The following is a 16,187-nucleotide window of genomic DNA, read 5'->3' as shown; positions in this document are numbered from 1 at the left end:
AATTGGAGATGCACAGCCATCATGTTTAAAATACATTATTAGACTACTCTTGAGGAGTTAGAAATTTAATATTGTTCCTTTTGCAATTTATTTTTTTCTTCCTCCAAAAATCTCCTAATTTTATCTATTTTTTATTTCAGTGTTTCATCAACCAACCCACTCTTATTTCTTTACTGTTACAATTATGAGCACTAAATTTAAATTTAAGGATTAGGATGTTCTGTATTAGCATTATAATTACTGAAAGTACAAACAGCCAAAATTATGATTATTACCATCTTTGGAAAAATGTTAAAAATAAAAAGTAAGTTTAATTAGAAATTCCTTTGGAGGCTATTTTTATTATAGTATACCCTAACATAAATTGCTAACAGTATTTTAATTACTTATTTTTATGAATATAAGGTATGGAATCTGTTATTAAATAGATGGGAATATTAATACATTGTTATAACAATAACCTTTTTTGTTTACTTTCCAAACAATGTGCTAAAGCCAATATACAGATCTATCTTTAATAACTATTTTATTGATTCTATCAGTTAACAACTCAGTTCTGCCATTTGCATAAGGATGTATTATATAGTTATTTAGAATCATTTCAATATGTACACCAATATATATTTCAAAAAGTCTCTTTGTTTGTTTCCCCTGGGATTTTACATATGAAGGCAATGCAAAATGAACTGTAGTGAAACTGTATGTAACCAAAAGATGTCTTGACTTTGTAAAGTGAGGAAAGGCTAATTTGCAAAAGAAGATGGCTTGCCTTCAGGCACTTATCCTAGCAGTTCAATTTTAACAAAGATGATCTGTCTTAGTTAGGGTTTTACTGTTGTGAACAGACACCATGATCAAGGCAACTCTTACAAGGATGACATTTAATTGGAGCTGGCTTACAGGTTCAAAGTTTCAGTCCATTATCATCAAGGCAGGAGCCTGGCAGCATCCAGGCAGGCATAGTGTAGGAGGAGCTGAGAATTCTATATCTTCATCTGAAAGCTGCTGGAAGAAGGCTGGCTTCTAGGCAGCTAGGGCGAGGGTCTTAAAGCCCACAATGACAGACCTACCCTAACAAGGCCACACCTACTCCAAAAAGGCCACACCTCCTAATAGTACCACTCCCTGGGCCAAGCATATATGAACAATCACAAGATCTATGAAAACTGAGTATATGAAAATGTTTGCTTTGAAATTGTCTGTGTCCTCCTTCTTTTTAAAAGACTATGCTGATAGCTTTATAGACTATTGCCTTGAATGATACTGCTTAGAGACCTCCTGCCTCAACTTGGTTTTTATCATCAGTATGAGAGTTTGAATTTTCTGTTACGATCCCCAGAGTATTTTTCATAGCTACAGAATCTCCTACAGATGCTGTTCTATTCTCACAGATATTATACTTGGATGACCACTAAAATGGTAGGGTTGTCTTATCTGGATATTTCTACTTTGTCTTCTTTATGGGTGTGAATCAGACTGGGAAAAAAAACCAGTGTTACTCATTTCTACTCTACCAGAAAGTGCTTTCTTCTTCATAGCCAGCCCTCCACATTATTTTTATTTTAATGTTTTAATCTAAGAATTCCCCCCTTTTCTCTTTTTCTCTCTTTTTCTTTCAACCTCCCATTGATTTTGTAAATTTTTTATTGGCTATTTTATTTATTTACATTTCAATGTTGTTCCCCTTCTCTGATTTCCCTCCGCAAACCCCTTATCCTCTCCCCCTCCCCCTGCTTCTATGAGGATGCTCCCCAACCCACTCACCCACTCCCATCTGACCACCCAAGTATTCCCCTATGTTGGGGAATCGAGTCTCCACAGGACCAAGGGCCTCCCCTCCCACTGATGCCAGATAAGGCCATCCTCTGCTACATATGCAGCTGGAGCCAGATTTTGTAAATCTTGAGCAAACTTAATTCTAAATTCTTTTGGAAGGCCATCATGAATTTCAGTTTCTTGCGTTATCTGTAACACAAAATCCCATTCTACACAACACGGGGAGGCAGATATTCACTTTCAGCTCATTATTTTTTTCAAGTTGCAGTTTTCTTCAAAGTCATATACTTCTGATGAGAAAAACTGTGAATACATAAATTGGAGGCGAGATAATAGCCATCATTATCATCATCACCAAGAGACACTATGTGCTCCTTTCTGACATAATTATATTCGCCTTAAAGTAAGTACCGCACCCTTCCAAGAAAGTGAACTAGTTATCTTCTTGGTCTTGTGCAATTTACTCCAGTGCTTCATGGCCTTAAGCTTTTAAAAGACAGAGTAAAAGAAAGCAAAACAGAGGCTCCTACTAAAATCATCAAATATTCTAAAGTGTGGAGGCCCAACCTGATAAGAAAATCAATGAAGCATCTGTGGTATCCACTAGCAAATCAGCATTCACACCTTATCTAAAGAATGCAGCCACTATTCACCTCCAGGCAAATTATGGCTTGGTATGAACCCAATGTAACCAGATCATCTAGTTTTGAAACTGAAGTCATAAATCTCTGTTCGGGACATTTGCCAAGTTTTAGGTGTTGGCAGGCCAAAGCCAGTCCATGAATTGCTAGTTCATAACTTACATCCCAGAGATTAAAGTGGATATGCAGCACTAGAATTTCTGGGCATTCAAGAAAGACTGACTTGCACATTACTTATTTATATGTAAAGTAAATGAACAAAGCAAAAAATTATTAGAAGAATGCAGCAAGTGTGAAAGTAGAAAATATAACCCCAGAGCAGACTATGTGCTAAGTAAAATGTATATTTGCTGTTTTGTGTCATTTGATATTTTTAGATTTAATTGTGTAATTTGATTTGCCAAGAGTAAATGTATTTCATTGTTATTTTCCCAGAAGGATATATAACAGAGGAATTACCCTCTCTGTGTCTGTTTCTCTCTCTGTCACTATCTCTCTATCTGTCTCTGTCTATCTCTGTTTCCCTATGTCTCTGTCTGTCTGTCTGTCTCTCTCTCATGAACTAGCACAGCTTCTAAGAACATGTTTCTTAGTCCCATTGTAGCTGGTAAAGAACTTACACTCTAGAGAAATGATGGTACTGCTCTAATAACAGCCATCGGTGACTGTGGTGGACTTTTTATTCCAGTCTCATTGTCTCAGATCTTGCCCTCAGTACATAACTGTTTCTCTAGTTGTAATGAGATTATCTCATCATCATCATCATCACCATCATCATCATCATCATCATCATCATCAATTTTCTGCTATGTGTATCCACAAGAATGAAGAATGATCAGAATTTTCTTTGGGTTCTGTAGATCCACTCCAGGAAGACAATGCATGCATTTTACTCATGCAGGACTTAGGTGGTTTTTGTTTTTGTTTTGTTTTGTTTTGGTTTTGGTTTTGTTTTGTTTTAGGATACAACCATAAAGGTAGAAGTTCTCAGTAAAGTTGTCTGAATGTTTTCGTATACGTTCAATATTGGCTAGCAAGTTGGCCTTCATTTCCCAGAGGAATACAAAGTTCTTGTTTCCTGCCATAGCTACTAAAAGTAATTCAGGTAACGCTTATGAAGAGCAGGCTTAGGCATTCTGTAGCAACTGTGTCAAGGTCCAGCACTACACTGTCTTTTAAATCTTTACTTACTGATTTTTGTGGTGCTGGGGATAGAACCTGGGACCTTGTGTGTGCTCTGGCTCAGCTCTTTTACGGTTTTATAGATGGTTATGGTCCATTGCTTTCATATTTAAACAAGATAAAATGTCTTTCTAGTATCTCAGGAAAAGACAAATATGGCAGAAAGAGAAAAAAGAAGGGCAAGAGAAAAGGATGAAGGGAGAGACATATTGTTTGTTGATCTTTGCTGTTTTTCTTTTATGGCTGGCATGTCAGGTACCTCTTTCTGTTTTCTCTACTGCCCTCACTATTTGAATGTCTGATGCACTTATTTTTGCTATTATTTGACATTTAAAGTCTTAAAATGCATAAATTTGACTCTGAATTTATTCACCTAATACTCCATAAATCAAATGTTATTAAACCCGGACCTGCTAAAAAAATGCAGATTCTTGTTTAGCACTTATTTCAGTTGGCTTGGGATGGGGCCTAGAAATTTCTATTAGTACCAAGTTCTTTAAACTACCTATAGGGTAATCTTGTGGTAAGTATTAAGATATATATTCTCATTATAATTATGCTTATCAATTCATTCTACTAAGAATTTCAATTTGTGCCATCTCAAAAGTGTTCAGTCTTCTTTAAATTTTAAGTGTTTTCTTCTTCCCCATTTTTGTTAGTAGTATTTACCTTTAGGAGTAATTAAAGATCATGTGTAATATAATATTAAATTTCTCTTTATTTTCAGAAAAGCTAAACATATTGTAACAGATGTGAATTGTCACTATCTAAGATCAGGCATTGCTGGTAGCTTTTCATGTTGGCTTCTAGTTTAGCGACAAAGGCCATTTTTACAGCTTTAACTCGAGTTCCGTTTAGTCATTGTCTTGAATCCTGTACCATTTCCTCTTCCTTGTGGCTACATGTTTGGGATGACTGCCTCTTGTACATTTATTTTCTGTTGGTTTTATTTTTCAGTACTAGGAATTGAACCCAGGGTCTCTTCACACACGGCAGGCATGTGCTCCATCAGTGAGCCGTAGCCCAGCCCCTCTAGCTAATAGAATATTTTATATACATATGAACATATGTTTTTTAACACCATAGATATTTACATTTGATGCTTGTCAGTTAATTATGCTTTGATATGTATTTAAAGCAAGTTCACTTTTCATTTTATGTTATATTAATATGAGACCTCGTATATATAATCATTTTTAATGCTAGTTCATGGATATAATGACCCTGTATTTTGTTTTACACTGAGATTTATTGAGGTACTTATGACGTAATGATTTTGAAATGCTGTTAAATCATCCCCAGGCTTTTGTATGGAAAAAAGGATTTTCTGTGTTCAAAGCAAGAGAAATAAATAAATGATTTCAGAATTATTTCTTCTATAATTCAGGTTTTCTATATCAGTAATACTCCATTTTTATTTTTTTATTTAATCAGTAATGATTATGCCAATTTCTGCCACGACTATTGTGTGTGCCTGTCGACTTTTACCTTTACTCTTATCTTGTCTTAAAATATGTCTGTAGTTTTTAAAAATCGTAAATGCAATGCATATTTCTCCATCAAATTCAAAATCTTATAAAAATAAAAAGTAAGAATTAGTCACAATTTCAGCTCTTACTAATAAGTACCTTTATCATAATGGAGTATAGCCTTTCAGATTTATTTTTCACACATACAGTCTACAAGCTTTTTGATACTGACACCTACACGACTGTATTGCTTCCATTTGTTAAGAAAACCATAAATCCATAGAAAATATAAACCCAAATATCGTCTATTATTTCCTCCTAACTACAGTGCATTTAATGTATTCTTTTAGAGACACATAATACTACGTGAATGAGCCACCATCTTTAGACACAGGGATTATTTTATTGTATGACAAAATCATAGTATTCCTGTTAGAGACACATTTATCTAGCTAAACGCTATGTTTTTAAATGCTATGTTGTTTATATATAGCATACATATGCTTTTCACATAGATTATTAGGTCTTTCTAAACAAAGGTGCAAATGCTAAAAATGTCCATTTGTATTTTCAAACTGCCCGATTACAATTCATACTACGACTAGCATGAGAGTGCATTTTCTCGGCTCCCGGTCAACAAGGTTTAACGTTCTCTTTCATCGCTGCCAGTATGATAAACCCGAAGGAAAAAAAATCTCATTGTTTTTATTTGAATCCCTTTGATGAGGAGCGAGCCTCATATTTTCAGAAGCCCGTTGGCCGTTTCTGGGCTTCTTTTGTAAAATGCTCGCTCCCGCCATACCTTCCCTTCCCCCACCCGGGTGCTCTGCTCGTTCTCCCTTTTTGCTTTGTCAGAGTTCTTTACTATTCATTTTTCGTCCTTTGCCTGGGATCGGTTCAATTCAGGCTTTCATCCTTTCACTGCCTCCCAGATTGCGAACCCACATTCTCCATTGGTCTTTCAGCGTCTGCTAAAGAAGCTTCCTCCCCTCTTTCCTCCTCCCGGCCTCCTCCCTTCCCCCCTCGCCTCGCCCGCCTCGCCCGCCTCGCCTCGGTCCCCCTCGCTTTTCTCTCCAGCCTCCTTCCTTTTCCTTCTCTTTCCCCCCTCTCTTTGTTTATTTCTCCCTCCCTCTCCATCTCCCCCCCTCCGCCCCCCCTCCTCTGCAGGGCAGGAGTTTTGCGCTCGGCCGCGAGACGCTCGCTGGGCTGGCGCCGCGTCAGCAGGGGGCGGGGCGCGGCCGGGGGCGGGGCGGGGCCGGAGCGCGGGCGCCGCAGCTGCAGGAGTCGCTGGGAGTGCGCGCGGGCAGATCACAAGGCGGCGGCGGCGGAGACGGCCTGCAGGACCCGCTCTCTCAGCCCTCAGCCGAGGCCTACCCGAGCCGAGCGAGCGAGCAAGCGAGCGCGCAGCCCTACGACCGGGAGCAGCCGCAGCCTTCATCCCTGAGGTACTGTGTTCCGCGCAGCCCGCCGGGCCGCCCCAGTCCGCTGCTGCCGCGGCGCCTCCTTCCCTCGCGCCCTCTTCGCTCGCCAGCGCCTTCCCTGTGAGCCTGCGTCACCGCGGCCGCCATGGCTGAGAACGGCGAGAGCAGCGGCCCCCCGCGCCCCTCCCGCGGCCCTGCGGCGGCCCCAAGCGCGGCCAGCCCGCCGGCCGAGCCCAAAATCATCAAAGTCACTGTGAAGACCCCCAAGGAGAAGGAGGAGTTCGCGGTGCCCGAGAATAGCACCGTGCAGCAGTTCAAGGAAGCGATTTCTAAACGCTTCAAGTCGCAGACCGATCAGCTCGTGCTGATTTTCGCCGGCAAAATCCTGAAAGATCAAGATACCTTGATGCAGCATGGCATCCATGATGGACTGACGGTTCACCTGGTTATCAAGAGCCAGAACCGCCCGCAGGGCCAGGCCACCACGCAGCCCAGCACGACTGCGGGGACGTGCACGACGACCACGACCACCACCACGGCGGCGGCGCCGGCGGCGACGACCTCATCGGCTGCCAGGAGTAGCTCCACACCTACTACCACGAATAATAGCAGCTCCTTCGGGCTGGGGCACCTCTCCAGCCTTAGCAACCTGGGCTTGAACTCGCCCACCTTCACCGAGCTTCAGAACCAGATGCAGCAGCAGCTCATGGCCAGCCCTGAGATGATGATCCAGATCATGGAAAATCCCTTTGTTCAGAGCATGCTTTCGAATCCTGATCTGATGAGGCAGCTCATCATGGCCAACCCGCAGATGCAACAACTGATCCAGAGAAACCCAGAAATCAGCCACCTACTGAACAACCCAGATATAATGAGGCAGACGCTGGAAATCGCCAGGAATCCTGCCATGATGCAAGAGATGATGAGAAATCAAGACCTGGCTCTCAGTAATCTCGAAAGCATCCCAGGCGGCTACAATGCTCTGCGGCGCATGTACACTGACATTCAAGAGCCCATGCTGAATGCCGCACAAGAGCAGTTTGGGGGCAATCCGTTTGCCACGACGGGGAACGGTTCCACCTCAGGGGAAGGTACTCAGCCTTCCCGCACGGAGAACCGAGATCCGCTGCCCAATCCTTGGGCACCGCCGCCAACTACCCAGACCGCTGCGACGACCACCACCACCACGACCACCAGCAGTGGTGGCAGTGGGTCTGGAAGCAGCAGGCCGTCCAGGAACCCCGCGAACACCATGGCTGCAGCTAATTATGTGGCTAGCATCTTCAGCACCCCAGGCATGCAGAGCCTGCTGCAGCAGATAACTGAGAATCCCCAGCTGATTCAGAATATGCTGTCTGCACCCTACATGAGAAGCATGATGCAGTCGCTGAGCCAGAATCCAGATATGGCTGCCCAGATGATGCTGAGTAGCCCGCTGTTTACTGGGAATCCTCAGCTGCAGGAGCAGATTCGCCCACAGATCCCGGGGTTCCTGCAGCAGATGCAGAGTCCAGAAACCGTCGCGGCCATGTCAAACCCGAGAGCGATGCAAGCGCTAATGCAGATCCAGCAGGGGCTACAGACTCTAGCCACTGAAGCACCTGGCCTCATTCCAAGCTTCACTCCAGGTGTGGGGGTTGGAGTGCTGGGAACCGCCATAACCCCTGTGGGCCCAGTCACTCCCCTAGGGCCCATCGGCCCTATAGTTCCTTTCACCCCCATAGGCCCCATCGGGCCTATAGGACCCACTGGCCCTGCAAGCGCTCCTGGCACCCCCGGCACCGGGATCCCGCCTGTAACCACTGTGCCCAGCTCTATACCTACTGAAACCCTAAGTCCAACATCGGAATCTGGACCCAACCAGCAGTTCATTCAGCAAATGGTGCAGGCTCTCACCGGAGGAAGCCCTCCACAGCCGCCGAACCCTGAAGTGAGATTTCAGCAGCAACTGGAACAGCTCCACGCCATGGGGTTCTTAAACCGCGAAGCAAACTTGCAGGCCCTAATAGCAACAGGAGGCGACATCAACGCGGCCATCGAGAGGCTGCTGGGCTCTCAGCCATCCTAATTACGTTTCTGTACCTTGAAAAAAATGTATCTTATTTTTGATAATGGCTCTTAAATCTTTAAACTCACAAAATCGTGCTTTACTTTTATTTTGATTCTTTTAAATCTGTCTACGTATAAATCTAATAGGATGCATTTTAAGGTGGAGTCCCTCCCTTCCCTTCCTGCTCCTGCTCCTCCTCCTCCTCCTCCTCCTCCTCCCCCCCCACCCTCCCCCCCACCCTCTCCCTTCCCTTCCAGCCTGCCCTCTCCCCTCTTTGTTTCCTTCCTTTCTTCATTCCTTTCTTTTCTTCTTTTGATTTCTTTCCTTCTCTGATTTGAATGGTGGGAATCAATACTGTTTCACTCAAAGGTGTTGCATGCAAACACTTCTCTTTATTCTGCATTTATTGTGATTTTTGGAAACAGGTATCAGCCTTCACAGTTGGGTGAACAAGTTTTGTCCTACAGATGTCCAGTTTATTTGCATTTTAAACATTAGCCTATGATAGTAATTTAATGTAGAATGAAGATATTAAAAAAAACAGAAGCAAATTATTTGAAGCTCTCTAATTTGTGGTAAAATATTGCTTATTGTGACTTTGGCATGTATTTTTGCTAGCAAATGCTGTAAGATTTATACCATTCATTGGTCGTTTTTGCTATTTGTACACAGTACAGCAAGCACAATTGGAGTTGTACATCTAGAAGTCCTACTGTAGACTCTCCAAGCGAATATGTGTAACCAAAATAAGAAAGGATATAAGAAATATTCCTGAAGCTAGGTATGTCTCACAATTTTGTAGAATCTTACAGCATATTTGATAAATTTCTCAGTGAAAATGTTGGCTAGGCAAGTTCAGTTAAAATATAGTAGAAATGTTTATCCTGGTTTCTCTAAGTATACATTAATTGTACAGAAAACTTACAGTGTAACATTGTGTCAACAGTTGCAGATTGATTGTATATGACCTTAATCCTTGTGCAGCCTGAAGGATCAGTGTAGTGACGCCAGGAAAGTGCTTTTTACCTAAGAGTTCCTCAGCTTCTCCCATGAAGAGATCTTCATATGCATTTTGATTTGTAATTGGAAATGTAACTTACTGGAAGTGTCATGTGATGTTTGCATTACTTTTAACTGCTATGTATAAAGGAAAGTGTATCTTTTGGCTCTATCAGTTATTTCTCTTGTGCACAGGGAAAAATGCATTAAAATGACTAAAAAAAATAAAAAAAATAATAAAAAATGAAGAAAGCTCTTTCTTTTTGCCTTTTGGCCCTAGGATCACATCTAGAAAGAAAGGGTTAGCTCCCCTCACAAGTGTTTAGTTAACAGTGGTGTTCTATGAGAAATTATTTTTGACTTGCAAATTTAGATGTTCTAATTACTGCCCCCAAAGGTTAACCAATTATTAATTAGTATTTCCCCCATTCCCCCATACACACACACACACACACCAGTATATCAGGAATGTGGGTGGCTGGGTTTATTTTAAATAGATAAAATGTGGGAAACTAGTATTCGTTGTTTTCTAGAAACAGTATGTTGGTTTATATGGTTGGCGTGTGGGATAGGGTACTGGGAGGATTTTTAAAAGGATCTCACCGACTAGCTTGCTATTTGCACTCCTACATATTATACTAAGAAGCACATTGTGCTACTAAGGGCAGCTTCTAGTGTGCTCATGTGGTCGTTTTATTACAGAAAATTTATTTTCAGATGTGATTTTAGATTAACAATTACTAGCACCTAGTTCATGAAATTCTGGCTGGCTTTTTTGGCTTTTTCCTGCTAAGCTCATCTATTAACGGTAAGTTGAATGCCCTCTGTCAGATGTACAGTATGGGCACTAATTGCATGTGCTGCACAGAATGTAGCAGTGCTAATAAGGATGAGAGAAGCTTTTTCTTTCTTTCTTTCTTTTTTTTTTTTTTCTGTAGCCAGAATGTGTTTGCTGCAGCAATTCTGTTTTGTGAAGAAACAGTTCTCTGGGAGATGGCCAGTTAAGTGCAAACTTCTGAATACTTGGTTCCTGGTAAGACTCTGTGTACAGTAAATATTGGCCATGACTATTTTTAAACAGTTTTTTTAAAAAAAATATATCCAATACTATTTGGTCCATCTATGTTTCTCAGAACAACATCTTAGGAAATGGTGATTTATTATCCCCTGCTCTGTGCTAGTGAGGATTTGAGATCAACACAGAGATGGCCTAAAGTAATAAATTTAACTTAATGATGTGAATGATTTTAGAAGTAAATACTAAAACTGGGGGCATAGGAAACTAGCAGTAAATCTGTCACCACATGAGAAGCTGGATGTCATCTGAGGCCTGGCTTAGGCAGTAAAGCAGACACGTTTATTCAAAACATCCAAGGAACAGAGACTCCTTGAGCTTTGCTAAATGTATATATTTTAAGTATGCTGTGTAATTCCAGAAAAGATCTGTGTCTGTTAAATCTATTATTCCCCCAACTGTATAGTTTAGTTTTTTTTTTTTAAAAAAAAACCTGTATGTTGGCCTCACTTTAAATTACTTTTAGCTGTTATTCCTCTCATGTGATATAGTTTGTATTATTTTATTACAGGGTTTTTTGGTAGTCTCTTTAGGGTTCTTTTCATTTACTGAACAATGTATGCACTTTGTCACCATTGAATCAAGAAGGTATAGCCTGATTTGCTCTCTGCTCAGTTACTGAGCTGTCAGAGTCTCCTTAAATTTGCTGGGTGGCAAACCAACAGCAAAATTCAGCAGCATGTGGTAACCGCGGTAGGAGTTTAGGCCAGCAGCAGGCCCAGCAGGAGAGCTTCACCAAGAAAACCGTATTTGCTCCTTTGGCCTCTTCTTCATGTGTGTACAGGTATACACACTTCCATTTATGATGAGTGGGCACAGATAGTAGTAGGAACAGATAAACAACAGTGAAACAAATCCTGTTGCTTCATAAACAGATTCTTGCCTCTGGTGCAGGCCTCCATGTTACTTGAGAGGCCCAGTGTTTGAATATGGCTGAGCCTGCCGTCTTATAGAAGGGAATGTGCTTTAAATTCTGTTCAGATCGAATCGAAATGGAGTCATTATTATGAGGACCTAATAGAGGGGTCAGACCTGTGACCCATGTCTACATTTTACAAAGTGACTCACATCTAGACATTGGCCTGAAATAGCTGGTAACTCCAGCCAAATAGCCAGAGTTACCTACTAAACGATGGTTAGTATAAATCTTCATTTAGCAAAAGTAAAAAGTTTGACCTTTCTACTTTGATATTGTTTTCTTCTAAAAATGCCAGAAGGCATAAATAAGATAGAAATTATACTGTTCCTTCAGCTCCTTCCCTCGTCCAGACCGTGTCCTTTAAGCTATAAAGTCATAATAGGGTTGTGCCATGAGGTTTTTTTTTTAACCCCAGAGTGATGTTTTTTCCTTAATTTATGTATCCACTTTACAATCCCTATTGCAGCCTCACTCCCTCCGCTCCTCCCAGTCTCACCCTTACAAATCCTTTCTCCCATTACACGCCCCCCCCCCCATACTCACAATCAAGTCGCAGCAGGACTAGGCACATCTTCTTCCACTGAGGCCAGACAAGGCAGCCCAGCTAAGGGAAAGGGATCCACAGGCAGGGAACAGAGTCAGAGACAGCCCCTGCTCCAATTGTTAGGGAACCTACGTAGAGACAAAGCTGCACATCTGCTACATATGTGTGGGGGCAGGGTAGGTTCAGCCCCTGCACGCTCTTTGGTTGGTGGTTCAGTCTCTCTGAGCCTCCATGGGCCCAGGTTAGTTGGCTGTGCTGTGGGTTTTTTAATTTGTCAGGATGTCACAGACTTTCCTAAGGTTAGTAATATCCTTTCATATGACCCTATCAACGTATTTTCCAGAAATTCCTTGAGAGTCCTGTTGCCCTTTTTATTTGAACAGGTTTTGCCCAATTTTTGTTTCTATCACTTTTGTCAATGTGTTAGAGAAAGAAAAAGAATTAAGAACCTGTTCTTATGGTGTCTTCCCAGAAATCTGTTGGGACACTTGAGGGAAAAGCAATTTTATAAAAATAGAAAGGAGAAATGTGATTTGGCAGACATCAAGCAGCAGCCAGACCACACACAGAAGAAGGAACCAATTTTATCAAGTGATATATATGCTGGTTTAGGCTTTAGAATTTGGTTTTGGACTCCCTCACTCCCCACCCCCAGCAAGATTTGGTAAACGCTCTTTAAACCCATAAAGTCAAGGGTTTACAAAATCCAACCTTTGAAAAAAAATTTTTTTCCCCAACATCTAGTGGCCATAGCAAGTAGGAATTGAAACACAGAACTTCAATTGTATTGAGGTATTTGAGCACAAATAGACTAGAAGCTTTTCAAGACAGCACTTTCAAAAATCAGGACTTCAGGACTTCCTAATCTGGAGGCTGGGGTAATGACCCCAAGGTTAAGAGCACTTGCTGTATAAATGTGAGGACCTGAGTTGGAATCCCCAGCACCCATTTAAAAAGCAAGGCATTGCCCTGTATGCCTCTAACCCTTGAAGTGTGGGGTGAAGACATCCCAAAAGCTTGCTGGCCAGCAAGGTTATCCCAAAGGTGAGCTTCTGCTTCAGTGAGAGACACCTTATCTCAAGGCAATAAGGCAGAAAACAATAGAGGAAAATATCTGATACTCTCTCTGCTCTGCCCTCTACAGGTTTATATGTACCTTCACACATGTGTATACATCACACACAAGGCACACACACACACACACACAGACACAGACACAGACACAGACACACACACACACACACACACAGACAGACAGACAGAGAGTTCTTGGGCTATATATTAGCAAACAAGCTAATTTCAGAAAATATTCTAGAGTTGACTATTAAAAATTATTTGTGAGCACGATAAACAAAAACTGATGTCCTGCCATAATATGGATTTTGTAGTACCATCTTGTCATATAGTTAATTTCTCTGTTACATTGGAATAGCAATAATCCCTAAGAAAGTCATTGTTAGCATAGCAACTTCATATGATGGCACCACTTTTTTAACCTAAATTTTATTTTATTTTTTTTACTTACTCACTTTACATTCCCCACTGACTCCCTCTGGTCATCCACTCCCACAGTCCTTCCATCATCCCTCCACCCTTCTCCTCTGAGCGAGTGGGGGTCGGGTATCCCCCTGCCAATCAAGTCTCTGCTAGGCTAGGCGCTTCCTCTCCCACTGATACCAGAGAAGGCTCTATAATGTATCCCATGTAGTACCATTTTTATGTTCCTTTGTTTATAGATAAGGCTAGATAGCTTCCTTAATGTTGCATTACTACCAAGTGTCAAACTCAAGATTTGAACCCAATTCTGAGATTTTAGAATATTTTCCTAACAATTCCATAACTGTAATTTTGCTATGCTGTACTAATTTTTTTATAGTCTACTATAGCACATTAAATCTATTAAATAGATCAGTCTACTAATCTATCAAAGAGACTGTATAGTTTTATATCAGGTGGCCTGGTATTGCTCTGTAGACATTTATCTCTTCTTAAATAAACACATCTTTGCTGCTATTTACCCTGGAACAGGTTACATAAAAATGCACGCATGAGAACCGTCTTTGTTATAAATAAAAAAGCAATCGAGAGCCCTGCCTTTGTGACATTTGAGTTAAGACAATATTTGAAACTGCTTTTTAATAACATCTGTTTACAGTGGCCTAATACATGTGGCATGTCTGAAGTTGGCAATCGCTTGTGCACCAGCTGCCCTGGAGGATGTCTGCTTTATGCTGCACTGTCTCTAGAGACCTCAGGAGACAATAGCAATTGTGTACCTCACTGAGGCATTTGACAGTTCATTTAAATGACCTTGAGAATAAAATGGAGTAGCAACAGTTAGATCAGTAGTTCTCAACCTGTGGGTCACTCCCCCTTGTTGCAGGTGGGGTGGAATGGCCTTTTCACAAGGATCACATATCAGATATCTTGTGTATCACAAAAAATGACATTACAATTCATGATAGTAGCAAAATTACAATTATGGAGTAGCAACAGAAATAATTTTATGGTTGGGGGTGTCACCACAACATGAAGAACTCTATAAAAGAGTCACAGCATTACGGAGGTTGAGAACCACTGAGCTAGATGACAATAGACATAGATAACAGACAGTAGATGGTTAGTGTTTTGTACTGACTGTTCAGTCAGTCAACGTGTGTGTGCCAATCAATGTGGATAGATATTTCCTGTCCTATTAAAGATGTACACCGAAGGCAGGGAGACTAGGGGAAAGATTGAATCTTCTAGGATTCTATCTAATAGGACCTAATATGAATTGCTATTCATTTCAGAATTGAGCTACTAAATAGTAGGTGCTTATATAGCTTGAGTGTGGCATATGTGAAGAAGAGTGTTTTTTTATTTACTATAAGTTCAAGATGAGCTAGCCATGTGGGTGGGGTTACAATGCATACACATGTAATGAAATTTTAGACTTTGTTAGAAGAGGCATGATGCCCAGAACAAAGAATGTTTTGTTCTGTACTTGATAGTTTATGCAGGAGTCTGGGCCATATCAGAGTGCTACAATTAAGATGTACATAGATAACCTGGAAAGTGACCAAGATGGTGAGTGGGTTCCAAACAGACACAACAATTATTGAAAAGGTCAGGAATGCTTTCATCTAAAGAGATGGTGGGTAGCTTCAAGTAATGGAAGGCCTGCCATGCAGGAGAGCAGTAACATTTTACTTGGAGTACCTCCAGAGGGCAGATTAATGAAGACAAGACAAGCAACCTGAAATTTGGCCTGCTGTTAGGGACTTTGTGGCAATTAATCAAAGATACCTTTCAAGCTAATTGAAGCAGAAGTTGAAGCAGAAGCCTGATCTGTTGAAATGATCAAGGATGGTTTCATGGGGCTGGAGAGATGGCTCAGTGGTTAAGACCACTGACTGCTCCTCCAGAGGACCCGAGTTCAATTCCCAGCAACTGCATGGTGGCTCACGACCATCTGTAATGGGATCCAATGCCCTCTTCTGCTGTGTCTGAAGACAGCTATAGTATATTCATATACATAAAATAAATAAATCTAAACAGAAAGAAAAAATGGTTTTGTGTATCAGTTACTACTACTCTGGAATAAAGAATCTTTAGGATCCTTAGGTTTTTCTAGTGGACTTTTCAGTTGCTCAGTGGAGCTTCAAGGTCTGGGATGAAAGTTTTTCTTCAATTGGATCATGGTACCAATATCTGCATTTCATAGTTTAAGAAAGGGCAATGTAAAAGTAAGATGTGTTAGCGTTGTTGGTGTATATGATATAGGTAATTTTATTACCCATATTCTTTTAAATGCTGTATATGAGCAAAGGACCTAAACTAAACATTCTTAACCCTGAATGTCACAAACTGCTAAGAGCTTAAGAGTAGAAACAGGGAGGGGATACTTAGGTTGAAAGACTATGGTTGGAGGGTTGGGTGAGTGCATGGGTGGGGTCTAACCTAGTCTCCTTGATGTTATTCCCAAATACTTTCTTGTTTGTAGTGATTCTTAACGTAGTGGTGGGATGAAGCAGATATTGAGAGTGGAATGTAAGATACAATGGCAGAAGGCATTTTTTAAAAAAAGATTTATTTATTTATTTTAAAGATTTATTTACTTATTATTTAT

General features: G+C 41.1%; 1 protein-coding gene across 1 annotated transcript; it reads left to right on the top strand.

The window, feature by feature from the left end:
* Positions 1–6,330: 6,330 nt before the first annotated feature.
* On the top strand, positions 6,331–9,724 carry Ubqln2 (ubiquilin 2). The gene has a single exon (XM_034485516.2). The coding sequence runs from the start codon at positions 6,635–6,637 to the stop codon at positions 8,555–8,557; it is 1,923 nt and encodes a 640-aa protein (XP_034341407.1). The 5' UTR covers positions 6,331–6,634; the 3' UTR covers positions 8,558–9,724.
* The last annotated feature ends 6,463 nt before the right edge of the window (positions 9,725–16,187 follow it).

The sequence above is a fragment of the Arvicanthis niloticus genome, chromosome X (genome assembly GCF_011762505.2).
Source record: "Arvicanthis niloticus isolate mArvNil1 chromosome X, mArvNil1.pat.X, whole genome shotgun sequence".
NCBI lineage: Eukaryota > Metazoa > Chordata > Mammalia > Rodentia > Muridae > Arvicanthis > Arvicanthis niloticus.
This window is presented reverse-complemented; position numbering and strand designations above follow the sequence as displayed.